Source organism: Dipteris shenzhenensis, chromosome 25, assembly GCF_047967505.1.
Source record: "Dipteris shenzhenensis isolate YYH24624 ecotype China chromosome 25, Dip_SZ_1.0, whole genome shotgun sequence".
Taxonomy (NCBI): domain Eukaryota; kingdom Viridiplantae; phylum Streptophyta; class Polypodiopsida; order Gleicheniales; family Dipteridaceae; genus Dipteris; species Dipteris shenzhenensis.
This window is the reverse complement of record NC_141620.1, coordinates 25,236,825-25,251,925: the sequence shown is the minus strand read 5'-3', so window position 1 is coordinate 25,251,925 and position 15,101 is coordinate 25,236,825. Positions and strand designations below refer to the sequence as shown.

The 15,101-nt window shown below is 40.5% G+C and overlaps 1 protein-coding gene across 1 annotated transcript; it reads left to right on the top strand.

Moving 5' to 3' along the window:
* Positions 1 to 4,129: 4,129 nt before the first annotated feature.
* Positions 4,130 to 4,723, top strand: LOC147885658 (dirigent protein 24-like). Its single transcript, XM_087396177.1, has one exon. The coding sequence runs from the start codon at positions 4,130 to 4,132 to the stop codon at positions 4,721 to 4,723; it is 594 nt and encodes a 197-aa protein (XP_087252303.1).
* Positions 4,724 to 15,101: the final 10,378 nt, after the last annotated feature.

The following is a 15,101-nucleotide window of genomic DNA, read 5'->3' as shown; positions in this document are numbered from 1 at the left end:
ACGAACTATTCCTCCACATAAAGGGTCCCCAGGAGGTGATTGGAATTTCAAAAAATTGTGTTGTGGGAGTTTGGGAGGTACTTGCCACGAGCGAGGTCACGAGGGCTACCCATATTCCTGTTCTGAAAATGGCTTGATCTGATGCGGGGGTAGCTGAGATTTGATCTTAGTCAATCTAGGACCGTTACATGTCCATGAATCGAATTGAGAAGCCATTGGTGATATGGCTCTCGTTAAGTCACACCCTTTTATCATAATCACTCCACAGTCCTAATCGCTCCTTGAACTGAAACTATTAATTAATTAATTGTGCCTCTCAATCGATCACTTTATTAATCGATTAACCTAAGTATTGCCCACCTCATCACTCCGTCCTCCCTTCGTATTCCTCCTCGAGCATCCCTCCTCTCTCCCTCTGCATCTCTCCCTCCCCCCCTCAAACCCTCTCCAACCTCTCCCTCTCTCCTTGCTGCTCCCTCTCCCTCTCCCTCCCCTTCCTCTCTCTTCTCTCCCGCTCCCTCTCCTCTCCCTTCTCCCCTCTCCTTCCTCCCTCTACCTCCCTCGCCTCAGCATGCCTTGTGTAGTTATAGATCCCTCAGCTTCTGGAGACCTTTGATAATCGTAGACTATTTGGCTTCTGGAGAGTTCTAATCAATCGTGCTACTCGACCTTACAATTAATTGACCCCACCTTACGTTAATTCTTGCCCCACTCCCACCACATGGACTAATTAACTAATAGCGAGTTTTTCCTCAATTGAACGTTCAATTTGTCACGTGAAGAGGTCTCTATTAGATCCTTCCCTTAGAGGATTCACTATCATGAGGCATGGAAATAATTTGGGACTTCAATTTCTCATAAGGCAGGATCCTTCCCCTTCTTAAGACATGTGCCTTTTAAAATAGAGAATTATACTATTGTCATAGGGATCTCTCAAGATTCACTAGTAATGCTAGTACAATTGCAAGTCATTGAACTAAAAGCGTCCACCAACCAACTATTCTCTAGAGAGAGAAGATAGCTACTATATTGTTTTTGCAGCTTGATGTTTCTCAATATGAAATTTCTCTAGATTACCAATGAATTCACATCACTTGAATGGATGATGATTGAGGCAAAAGAGAAATAAAAGGAGGACAAAAACAAGGCTACGTTAAGCGCAAGATGCAATTAATGAAGATTTATTTATAATGTTATAAAAAATGGTCATTTTATGAATGGATGGTGATTGAGGCAAACGAGCAAAAAAAAAAAAGGGACGACAAGAACAAGACTAGGTTAAGGGCATGACGCACACTAATGAAGATTTAAAGAATATTATAATAAAGGGTCATTGTAAAGGAGGAAAAACAAGGTGAGCTTATATAATAAGGAATGGAACATAAAATTTTCTTCAATCTGGATGAAACCTGTAGTGGTAATTGTATTAAGAATATTCTTTTTAGCAACATGTGCTTATTCCTCACTTATTCACATATATAGTGCTAATATAACTTGATTTTATTTGTTTTCATGTTGTTGAGACAAGCTTTGCTTTAGAATCTTTAATTTCTATAATAGTGTATGTTGTGAGACACATTAGTTTGTCTGTAGCATATGGCCGTACCACATGCTTGTGAACAATTATAGCCATAAATTTGATGTTCAAAGTCTGGGTGGGCCAAAATGCCATTCACAATGATAGCATCAAAATTGCTCAATTAGAATTCAAACCGTACACATTTTATGGCACCAATAAGTACTAGGAGCGGCTTTGTACTCTAACATGGTTGTAAAGAAGAGGTTTAAAATATTAAATATTTGTACTATTAACTTGACTATTTCACTATTCAAGATCTTACACTTCTTACACTTTGTTTGTTGCAAATGTTCTTAAAATTTCATGATTAGGGTATTCGGAGATGTTGGAATTCTGCATTATTTACAGCAAAAAAAAGACGCACCTTAATGAATCCTCTTCTTAGAATTGTATAGTATTAAATGTTGTTGGAGCACCAATAATTGTCTTGAGGGGGTCATAAGCCATTGGTTGGGCACTTTTTGACTCAAAAATGGATCAGACCACGAGCCATTCCTCCATGTGAAGGGTCCCCAAGAGGCGATGGAAATTTAAAAAAATTGTGTTGTGGGAGTTTGGGAGGCACTTGCCATGGGCGAGGTCACGAGGGCCATCCATATTCCTATTCTTAAAATGGCTTGATCTGAGAATGGCTGAGATTTTATCTCAGTTGACCAGGGACTTGACCAGGGACCTTAACATGTCCATGAATCAAATTGAGAAGCCATTGGTGATATGGCTTTGGTTAAGTCAAACCCTTTTAACCTAATTGTCTTGAGGGGGTTACAATCCAAGCCATTGGCCAGGCACTTTTCGAGCCGAGGAAACGAACTATTCCTCCACATAAAGGGTCCCCAGGAGGTGATTGGAATTTCAAAAAATTGTGTTGTGGGAGTTTGGGAGGTACTTGCCACGAGCGAGGTCACGAGGGCTACCCACATTCCTATTCTGAAAATGACTTGATCTAATGCGGGGGTAGCTGAGATTTCATCTTAGTCAATCTAGGACCGTTACATGTCCATGAATCGAATTGAGAAGCCATTGGTGATATGGCTCTGGTTAAGTCACACCCTTTTATCATAATCACTCCACAGTCCTAATCGCTCCTTGAACCGAAACTATTAATTAATTAATTGTGCCTCTCAATCGATCACTTTATTAGTCGATTAACCTAAGTATTGCCCACCTCATCACTCTGTCCTCCCTCCGTATTCCTCCCCGAGCATCCCTCCTCTCTCCCTCTGCATCTCTCCCTCCCCCCCTCAAACCCTCTCCAACCTCTCCCTTTCTCCTTGCTGCTCCCTCTCCCTCTCCCTCCCCTTCCTCCCTCTTCTCTCCCGCTCCCTCTCCTCTCCCCTCTCCCCTCTCCTTCCTCCCTCTACCTCCCTCGCCTCAGCATGCCTTGTGTATTTATAGATCCCTCAGCTTCTAGAGACTTTGATAATCGTAGACTATTTGGCTTCTGGAGACTTCTAATCAATCGTGCTACCGGACCTTAGAATTAATTGACCCCACCTTACGTTAATTCTTGTCCCACTCCCACCACATGGACTAATGAACTAATAGCGAGTTTTTCCTCACTTGGGGACCTCTCCTACCAATTTCAATTAGTTTTGGTGAGTGGTGGCTTAATTAACCTATGTTTATCTATGGATTAATTTATTTATGCTTTAATTAAACTATTTTAAATCTCTACGACTTAATTTATTTCTGCATAGACTATGTGCAAGGGGGGCTTCCCCAAACGTTCAATAAAAAATTGAACCCAAAACCTTCCTTTTCAAAGAGTGTGCCCTACCATCAAGCTATAAAGTCATCTCCTTATAATAGTATTACAAAGGCTCCCTTCTCCCCAATGTCAAGTGTCCCTCCCTCTTTAATGCCCCTCCCTTATTTAAATTAACCTCCCCCCTCGCCGCTCCTTTATTTAATTCGAGTCCTTCCCCTTGTATGCCCCTCCCCGCTCCCCGTCCCCCAATAAATTAATTAATTCCCCCCAAATTCTTGGACGACCTATTCATAGGAGAGTGAAGCCCTTGGCAAAATGTTTAAGAAGAGATTGGCCCTCCCCACTCGTGAGATTGCCCCTTCCCCACTCGTGAGATTGCCCCTAGGCGTTCCTCCTTTATTTAATTCAAGCCCTCTCCCCTTATCCCACTCCCCCAAAACAGATTAATTAAATGCCCCCAAATTCAATTGGGGCTATCTATTCATAGGACTTGGCAAAATCTGTAAGAAGGGGTTAAGGAGGGAAAGCGTTTAAGAAGAGTTCAAAGGAAAAAGAAGGCGTGGTTTGACACGGCCGGCATTCCCATTGTTTGACTGCCCACCTAAGGAAGGATCTCTCTCTCTCTCCCCCATACATACATACATATATATATATCCCGTCTATGGGCACCTCCTCACAACATCAGCAGCTCTCTCTCTCTCCCCCATACATACATATATATATATATATCCCAGCTCTCCCAGCTTCGCCCTCCGTATCATCTCCCTGCACCTCCTCACTACGCAAATCTTCTGCCTCAGCTCGCCTCCATATCCTCTCCCTCCCACTCTACCCTCCTTGCCATGCTCGGCCTCCGCCAGCCCACCAGTTCCAGCTGCCCATTCTGCTGCCTGCACACCCTTGTCAGCATTTTCTTCTTGGTCGCTCTCCTCGCCGCTTTCCAGCCCGCTTCTGCTCGCCCTCCTCCCGTCGATCATAAGTGGAGCATCATCTCCGCGTCCCCCAGCCCCTGGAATCATAACCATACGCTTGAGTATTACGTCCATGTTCGCACAAACGACGTCGACCTCGGCCAACTCATACCTCCTATCAATCAAACGCTCACAAACTCCTTCGGATCCACTCAGCTGTTCGCCTTCAACGTCACCCGGGGGGCTGATCCTCAATCGACGCAGTTGGGGTTCATCCGCGGATACACAGTGCAGGCTAGCTATGATTCCACTTCCATCGGCATTGAGGTGGAGGGCTTGTCTTACGATGATGGCTCCTTCAAAGGCACCATACAGCTTCAAGGCTTCGTCGCTGCTGGAACCAACGAAATCGCAGTGGTGGGAGGCACCGGGGCTTTCAGAGGCGCAAGAGGTTATGCCGTCGTAACACAAGTGAGCTCCCAAGGGAATGCGTTTCTTTATCACCACCAGCTGCATTTTCTCTAATCTGTTTATGCTATTCACTGTTTCTCATGGATGTGGATATGCGGGAGCCACGAATCGTACCGTTTCAATTTCCAACATGGATCCAATGGTACTTGTAAGCGCCTTGCACGTTTGATAATAAGATGAGCTGCATTAATTTCAATCGTCGGTTAGTGAATTCAGAAAACTATGAGCTCTTTTGCTTTACAGAGCAAATGCGAATGATTTTATAGTTCTAAGCTCAATTGGAACGTAATAAGTACCTTACGAGACGTTATCTCGTTAACACAAAGTCGACACAACGAGTAACTCTTCATCCATTCTTACAAACTTACGCGAGATGGAATGTTTGGTCAAACTAAGATGTATTCAAATCTACGTCTATATCTCATAAAAAATCTCCCAAACAATCATCATAAACTAAGATGTTCCATTCCCTATGGGAGTAGAAACACGGTGGCGTCCCCTCGAAGGCCTCAATCGGGTGTGTGAGTTGGGTGGGTGAGTTATTAGATTATAATTATTATTTTTTAAACTCTTTCTTATAGCCTTCTTATCACTAAGCTTCCCATTTGTGTGCCTAAACCTTCATATATGTTGCTTTACGTATTCAGGTTCAGTCTTTAAATGTCATCCAATTCTTCTCCAGATTTGGAAAGCCTCTAGCTTCATAGCGGCGCTTGCTCTGTTTAATCTTCTCTTAATATTATCGATAAGATGGATCCTACCCAAGAAGAAGGCATGCCCTTGGAACTCTAAAGTCCATGTATACTGAGCTTAAGGTCAAAGTTATCATCCACTTGGTGATGAGATGCCAAACAAAATAGATTATGTTAGAATGTGGGTTTTTCCATGTGTAAATTAGAAAATTTGGCATGTTTATCATCGGAAACATAACAAAGCAAGGAAGAAAATACTCTACTAGTATCCATTATCAACCAAGGCAATGCCCTAATACATGTCCTACTTCATATAGGCATGTTTAGCATAAAGTCTTCCAAGCCTACTCAAAGACAAAATTTAGTCCTATGGTATACTCTAGAGTATACTCTACACTTTTTATGACATGTTTGTACTATACAATGTTTGAACTATGCATGCCAAGGTTTTCTTACATATTCTTGATATTGAGTAAGAATGCATCCAAATGGTAAAACATCTTTCTTGGATACAGTGATTATCATTTGTATTTTGATTCTTGAACTAACTACACTTTCAGCAGCAAGTAAGTCCTCAGTATGAGGCATTCGCATCTCCAACCGCATGTGGAGATATATGCCACAATGCATTCAGCTTTTCCGGTGACTCCATTCTTGCATCCATCACTAATGCGTGCAAAGAGAGTATTCAATCAGCAATACAGATCAGCAAATTAGTCTTTAAGACATTTCAGCATCGGCTCAGTCATGCTGCATTGCACCACCCTTGGATAGAGTTATCACCACCTCCGATCAATAGATCATTCCTCAGCATGAGGACCTTTATACATCAGTACAGTCCTACCCCACTGTAGTTGATATCATCAGCTTGTGGAGCTTTAGTGTTTCAACATGCACTTATGGTTGTCGTATACAGTCCATACTTCATGCAGATTAGTGGTTGGATCTAGGACTTCAAATCAGTCCCTACATCAACATTCGGCACCTCATTTGCCTTAGGGACATGCTATGGTTTTTTATTGATATTCCAAGCTTATAGTCCTTTATATTATTATTAGCTCCACTTTGAGCCTTTGACAGATCCTACATCCCATGTTGACGGATGTTTAACCATGCACATATCAAATGACCTCCAGTTCATGATCGTTGAGCATACAAGTTTGACAGGTTTCTGTACCTTGTTAGTTTTCGAGGCCTCTTTACTAGCACAGTAGTGTATCATAGATGCACCTTCAGCCCCAAAATTTCAGCCCCTGGATCACTCTGTCCACACTGACTATGAGGTCTTCTTCGACCTCGCATCATTCAACAAAGATCATAGTTCTACTGCAAGAGGTATATTCATTGCTAGCTAGAGTCTCATTAAGACAAACTTCTAAAAGACTCCACAAGCATTGGGGTAGGCATAGATGAAACATTAGGATCTCATAAAAAACTACTTTTTTAATCAACTATAACATATTTGGAAAGAAGAAACTACTTATGGTAGCAGAATCCCATAATCTATATGCTTTGCTCTCACCATTGTAGCTAGTGAGAACACACTTTTGAGATTTAGCACTAGCTTCTATTCTAGTTGATATGTTACATGAGCATAAGCAACAATCATGTGCTATATTGAATGGAAATAAAGATTGCTCGCTAACACTAGCTTTTGTTTAGATAATCCATCTTTTATTGTTGACCATATTGGTCTCACCTCAAGATCAATCACCTCCTTGATCCCATGCATATATTCAAGAATGTGGCATCTACCATTTGGGAACATTTGAATGGGACACGAGATTCCGTGGGCATAAGGGAGGATCTATGCTCCATAGGGAGGATGCATGAAGCTTGGCCATAAGAGAGGCCAAATGGATGTGTCTTTGAACCTCATGCACCGTGGACATTATCAAAGCTAGAGATGGTGGTGGTGAAGCGAGCTATCACTACAATTCGTACTCCCACTAGATGCATGAGTTGTTTGAAGGGGGCCTTTACAAATAGCAAGAAAAGAGGTGTAGAGCAATTATATGGCTTGAAATCTCATGATTGGCACAAGATGCTCCAAGTAAGTATTTTATGTGCATAATATCTTTTTCCTTCCAAATTTGTGAGTGAATTAGAAGCAACTAATAAACCATTCCTCGTGTGTTTAGTTCATACTACCTACTAGCATTTCTCATAGTGCATCAAAAGACGTGAAGGATTGTATTTACAAGATGGGTGAGCTTGTGAGGTACTTTACAAGATACGTATCAATGCTCCATGCAAGGTGTTCATATTGTTAATATGACATGCTTTTCCCTTTTAGGTATGTGAGCTCAAAGGAAATAGATCCCACCACGCTTGAGAATGCTCGAGTTATGTTAGTGGAGGTGGTTTGTTTAGTGGCGGAGACATTTCCACATTCTATTCTCACAAGCCAACTACATCTCATAGTGCATTTGGTGGATAAGATTGCTATATGGGGTACTGTACATGCACGATGGTTGTTCTTCCTTGAGTGCTTCATGAAGACCTTGAAGGGTTTCATGAGACAAAATGCAAGACTCGAAGGTAGCATGGCCGAGGGTTGGTTGGTATAAGAGTCACTTGTATATATTTCTGAGTTTCTTGTTGATGTAGATAGATCTCTCCCACGACTATGGAGAGATGATGAAGACCTAAGGATGACCTCTATTGTGCCTCAAGGGAAAGGACATAGCAAAGTAATAGACACGAAGTTGGGTAATAATATCAACCTCTATTGCATGCTTAATAGTGATGTGATAAAAAGATGGGTGACAAGATACGAGGATGCAAAGGCAAGAAGACAAGGAGAAAGGGCCCTCTTTCATACACACCAGGAATCTCGTGTGTCATACCCTCAGCATCTAAGAGCACTTCCAATGGATATTCATGTGGATTGGCTACTTGACAAAATGGAGAGAGCAGAGAGAGATGACTGGATGCATATCACAATGGAGGAATGGGAGTATGCTAGGGGATGCATGAGTAAGGTCAGTATATAGAATGTTATGCATAAGTTAGGAGCTTTCAACAATTTCGATTGCTTATTTAATTGATTTTGTCTTGGTGTAGTGTCCTATGTTCAATGCTATATGGTGTGAGGGCAAGAATTTTCAAACACAATGGATTGATGATAAGAGAAACACACAAGATTGTGGCATCATTGCTAGCTTTGAAGGAGCCAATGGAGCCATGGATGATTATTGTGGCATAATCCAAGATATTATTAAGCTTGACTTTCAACGCTTCTTTGTGTATGTTTTGGATGTAAAGTGGTTTAAGGACATGGTGGAAAGAGGCCCTAATGCAACAATCAAACGCCATGCAAGTGGCTTTGTAACTATTGACTCCACAAAGTTTTGGCAAAGTCAGAAGGACACACTAGTACTACCACAACAATGTGAACAGGTATTGTACACACATATCAAAATACTCACTTTAAAATTTTGATACCTTCGATGCAAGGAAAATAACATGATTGTATTTATGTTTGAATTAGGTTGTCTATCAACCAATGGTGGATAATAATAGGTGGTGGCATGTCATACCTATTACACCACATTCCAAAGTTATGTATAGTAAATTTACTAATATGCAGCATATGGAGGATGATCATGGCCATGGAGGTGATGATGACCGTGATACGAGAGAGGAGGATGATCATGAGATAGGAGATACATATATTGAGGCCATTACCCGTGAGGACGAGCCTGTAAGAAAATAATACAACGTCTGCGCTCAACAAATAATAGGACGCTCGGGTTAGTTCCCAGCTTGGTGTTGTGCTTTGTGAAGAGTTTGCTCTTGCAATCCTAAGGTAGGGGTACTCGGGTGGAGAATATGTGCCAACAATTAACACTTGGAGGTTGGGATTAGCCAATGGGAAAGAACCATGTGATGATGGGAGAATACCAAGTTGTTATCCACACTTAACACAAAGTGAAGTACACAATAAGTGAAAACCAAGAAGAGAGAGATCATTGTTCATTTGTTCAATCAGAATCACTCTGTACAACCAAGTCACCTCGACTTGCAATGAACACTCCCTAACCTATCAACTCTTTTTGGAGGGAGAGGACCGGATGCAATGATCTCTTGTCCTCTTCTCCCTTTTTATAACTTAGTTTTTACCTAAGAACCACCCTCCATTTTAGCACACACTCGGTGCGCTCATTGCTAGTCACCTATAGCTTGCTACTTCGGAACTTATCTGTACCCACTGTTGCAAAATGATGCTCAACTGCCGCTCCCACTATCCGTGCTCGATGCTCGGTGAAGAATGTGGAAATGTGGAAAGAATGCGAAAAGAATGGAAAAGAATGTGGAAATGTAGTAAAGAATGCAGAAATAGGGTAGAAATGCGAAAAGAATGTAATATGGAAAACAATGCAAAAATGCAAAAAGAATGCAAAAAGAGAGGGGAAACAAGATGGGAAGGGAGGAAAAAAGACAGAAGAGAAGGAAAAAACGAGTGGAAAAGAGGGGAAAAAGAGAGGAAGGGTGAGAAATAAGAGGAAAAAGAAGATGGCCTTCTTGGTCAAATAAGTAAAGGATGAAAACTCAATTTATACGAGTAGCCTTCTGAACCTTCTATATGGGTAGCCTTCTTGGTCTCCTATATTAGGCCACCACTTACAATGTTGGGAAGTTTTAGCTTTATTTGACCATATTTATGTGGAGATAACCCATGTAGTGTTCCAAAGTTACCAAATTTTGGATTCTACAAAGCGATATTGAGTGGAGGTCCCCAGTTCATTAAAAAAGTCCAAACAAAGCAAGAAAGTCTAAATTTTTTGAATAGTGTCTTCCACAATCTATGTAGCTTGTGAATTCTCACCCCACATGCAACCAAAAACAAAAGCCAAACCATAAAATTGATGTCATGACTCACCAACCAATCAATACAACCAACCATCAAAAGTATATATCTCTCAAGTCATGTAATTCCATGCATCTATAAGCATTTGCAAATATACTTTTTTCAATGCATCGGCATGTGCAATGGTAATGCATTAAGCAATACCACAATGACTCACTCACAAGGTATACATGCCAAAGGCATATCAACCACCATCTCTTGATAAAAACTGACAACATTTCTTGTCTTTTCCAATTTCTATGAATATGTGCCTAGCTGAATGACTATTTTCTTGTAGAATTTTTCAATGCATCAGCATGTGCAACCTCAATGTAGCAAGCAATACCACAATGACCATTGTCACTAACAAGGTATGAATGCCAAAGGCATAACCAAGCTCTTGATAACAACTCCGAACATTTGTTTTCTTTCTTTAATTGTATGAGTATGTGATTGGCCGAGTGATTGCTTGCTTATAGACTCAGCCTAGATTCACAACAAATTCAAACAATATCTATTCTAATGCATATCATTGGTGGCATTTCTCAATTGATATACAATAATTGATGAAGGAATCATATACCTCAATACAACAATTGATAGAATGAGGAATAAATAGATTGAATTAGTGCATAAAGAGAAGAATTAAATTAGATTTAAAGGCCATTTTTGTATAAAAGGTTGTCCAAACTAAAAAAGGACAAATAGTAGACAATTGCACTAATATTTAGCAGACCACTTAACACAAGATGATGATTGCTAGAATTAGACATAAATGGACTGAATAACTGCACAAAGAGAAGAAGTCATTCAGATTTGTAAGTCATTTGGTATCAACTATTGTCCAAACTAAAAAAAAGCAACCAGCATCCCATGCATTATTCATACGTGGATAGAAACCAATTATTTCATATGTGACTTAAGAACAACATTCATTTATCTCATGGGTTGCTTATCTAGTATATGGGATGGATCCTTTCAAAGTACAAAGGAAACAACGACATGATCAGGACAAAATAAAGGGGAGACATACTTAAAGATGTATAATTCAATGGGTAAATCTTTTAGGAACATAACTATGAAAGTGTATAGCCATTGCCCAATATAGAGGGACAAATAGTAGCCCATGCTATAATTTTCAAGGTTTGAATGGGCTGAAGTATACTTAAACTTCATATACAGGTTTTCTACTAGCTAGAATTGGAAAAAATATAACCTTATAGATGGGTATAGATGAATTTTGCTAATCGATTAAGTACTTGGAAGGATGCATTCAGAGCTTTTATGTGAAAGCTATATTGTTAGTATTCAAGGGAATTTATCAAATTTAAAATAGTGAATATTAGCCCAAGCAACTTCGAGAAGGCTTTAAATTCATTGTTGGGATAATGTTCACTCCTAATATTTTCCATAGACATGATTCTGAATGTTTGGCATCATCCTCTCTCACACAAGCTTGAGTTGTTTCCTTAAACAAGCGTATCATCTTCTTCACCACAACTCCTCAAATAGCACATCCATCTAGTCACGATACTCTTTGCGATTGCATTGCACCTCCTTCTTGCTGAACTTGAGCTTGAAGATTGGGCCTGCAAAGGCCGCATGTCTTTCACGTGTAGCTTCATAAGTAATGACACAATATGGGTCTCCTGAACATCTTCTACTTGAGCTATTATTCATTTCTTTTTCTTTCACCGTCAAGAGGCATGAAAATACATTGAACCTTCAATTTGTCACGTGAACAGGTCTCTATGAGATCCTTCCCTTAGAGGATTCACTATCATGAGGCATGGAAATAATTTGGGACTTCAATTTCTCATAAGGCAGGATCCTTCCCCTTCTTAAGACATGTGCCTTTTAAAATAGAGAATTATACTGTTGTCATAGGGACCTCTCAAGTTTCACAAGTAATGCTAGTACAATTGGCAGTCATTGAACTAAAAGCGTCCACCAACCAACTATTCTCTAGAGAGAGAAGATAGCTACTATATTGTTTTTGACAGCTTGATGTTTCTCAATATGAAATTTCTCTAGATTACCAATGAATTCACATCACTTGAATGGATGATGATTGAGGCAACAGAGAAATAAAAGGAGGACAAAAACAAGGCTACGTTAAGCGCAAGATGCGATTAATGAAGATTTACATATAATGTTATAAAAAATGGTCATTTTATGAATGGATGATGATTGAGGCAAACGAGCAAAAAAAAAAAAGGGACGACAAGAACAAGACTAGGTTAAGGGCATGACGCACACTAATTGAAGATTTAAAGAATATTATAATAAAGGGTCATTGTAAAGGAGGAGAAATAAGGTGAGCTTATATAATAAGGAATGGAACATAAAATTTTCTTCAATCTGGATGAAACCTGTAGTGGTAATTGTATTAAGAATATTCTTTTTAGAAACATGTGCTTATTCCTCACTTATTCACATATATAGTGCTAATATAACTTGATTTTATTTGTTTTCATGTTGTTGAGACAAGCTTTGCTTTAGAATCTTTAATTTCTATAATAGTGTATGTTGTGAGACACATTAGTTTGTCTGTAGCATATGGCCGTACCGCATGCTTGTGCACAATTATAGCCATAAATTTGATGTTCAAAGTCTGGGTGGGCCAAAATGCCATTCACAATGATAGCATCAAAATTGCTCAATTAGAATTCAAACTGTAGACGTTTTATGGCACAAATAAGTACTAGGACGGGCTTTGTACTCTAACATGATTGTAAAGAAGAGGTTTAAAATATTAAATATTTGTACTATTAACTTGACTATTTCACTATTCAAGATCTTACACTTCTTACACTTTGTTTGTTGCAAATGTTCTTAAAATTTCATGATTAGGGTATTCGGAGATGTTGGATTTCTGCATTATTTACAGCAAAAAAAAGACGCACCTTAATGAATCCTCTTCTTAGAATTGTATAGTATTAAATGTTGTTGGAGCACCAATAATTGTCTTGAGGGGGTCATAAGCCATTGGTTGGGCACTTTTTGACTCAAAAATGGATCAGACCACGAGCCATTCCTCCATGTGAAGGGTCCCCAAGAGGCGATGGAAATTTAAAAAAATTGTGTTGTGGGAGTTTGGGAGGCACTTGCCATGGGCGAGGTCACGAGGGCCATCCATATTCCTATTCTTAAAATGGCTTGATCTGAGAACGGCTGAGATTTTATCTCAGTTGACGAGGGACTTGACCAGGGACCTTAACATGTCCATGAATCAAATTGAGAAGCCATTGGTGATATGGCTTTGGTTAAGTCAAACCCTTTTAACCTAATTGTCTTGAGGGGGTTGCAATCCAAGCCATTGGCCAGGCACTTTTCGAGCCGAGGAAATGAACTATTCCTCCACATAAAGGGTCCCCAGGAGGTGATTGGAATTTCAAAAAATTGTGTTGTGGGCGTTTGGGAGGTACTTGCCACGAGCGAGGTCACGAGGGCTACCCACATTCCTATTCTGAAAATGACTTGATCTAATGCGGGGGTAGCTGAGATTTCATCTTAGTCAATCTAGGACCGTTACATGTCCATGAATCGAATTGAGAAGCCATTGGTGATATGGCTCTGGTTAAGTCACACACTTTTATCATAATCACTCCACAGTCCTAATCGCTCCTTGAACCGAAACTATTAATTAATTAATTGTGCCTCTCAATCGATCACTTTATTAGTCGATTAACCTAAGTATTGCCCACCTCATCACTCTATCCTCCCTCCGTATTCCTCCCCGAGCATCCCTCCTCTCTCCCTCTGCATCTCTCCCTCCCCCCCTCAAACCCTCTCCAACCTCTCCCTCTCTCCTTGCTGCTCCCTCTCCCTCTCCCTCCCCTTCCTCCCTCTTCTCTCCCGCTCCCTCTCCTCTCCCCTCTCCCCTCTCCTTCCTCCCTCTACCTCCCTCGCCTCAGCATGCCTTGTGTATTTATAGATCCCTCAGCTTCTAGAGACTTTGATAATCGTAGACTATTTGGCTTCTGGAGACTTCTAATCAATCGTGCTACCCGACCTTAGAATTAATTGACCCCACCTTACGTTAATTCTTGTCCCACTCCCACCACATGGACTAATTAACTAATAGCGAGTTTTTCCTCACTTGGGGACCTCTCCTACCAATTTCAATTAGTTTTGGTGAGTGGTGGCTTAATTAACCTATGTTTATCTATGGATTAATTTATTTATGCTTTAATTAAACTATTTTAAATCTCTACGAGTTAATTTATTTCTGCATAGACTATGTGCAAGGGGGGCTTCCCCAAACGTTCAATAAAAAATTGAACCCAAAACCTTCTTTCTCAAAGAGTGTGCCCTACCATCAAGCTACAAAGTCATCTCCTTATAATAGTATTACAAAGGCTCCCTTCTCCCCAATGTCAAGTGTCCCTCCCTCTTTAATGCCCCTCCCTTATTTAAATTAACCTCCCCCCTCGCCGCTCCTTTATTTAATTCGAGCCCTTCCCCTTGTATGCCCCTCCCCGCTCCCCCTCCCCCAATAAATTAATTAATTCCCCCCAAATTCTTGGACGACCTATTCATAGGAGAGTGAAGCCCTTGGCAAAATGTTTAAGAAGAGATTGGCCCTCCCCACTCTTGAGATTGCCCCTAGGCGTTCCTCCTTTATTTAATTCAAGCCCTCTCCCCTTATCCCACTCCCCCAAAACAAATTAATTAAATGCCCCCAAATTCAATTGGGGCTATCTATTCATAGGACTTGGCAAAATCTGTAAGAAGGGGTTAAGGAGGGAAAGCGTATAAGAAGAGTTCAAAGGAAAAAGAAGGCGTGGTTTGACACGGCCGGCATTCCCATTGTTTGACTGCCCACCTAAGGAAGGATCTCTCTCTCTCTCCCATACATACATATATATATATATATATCCCGTCT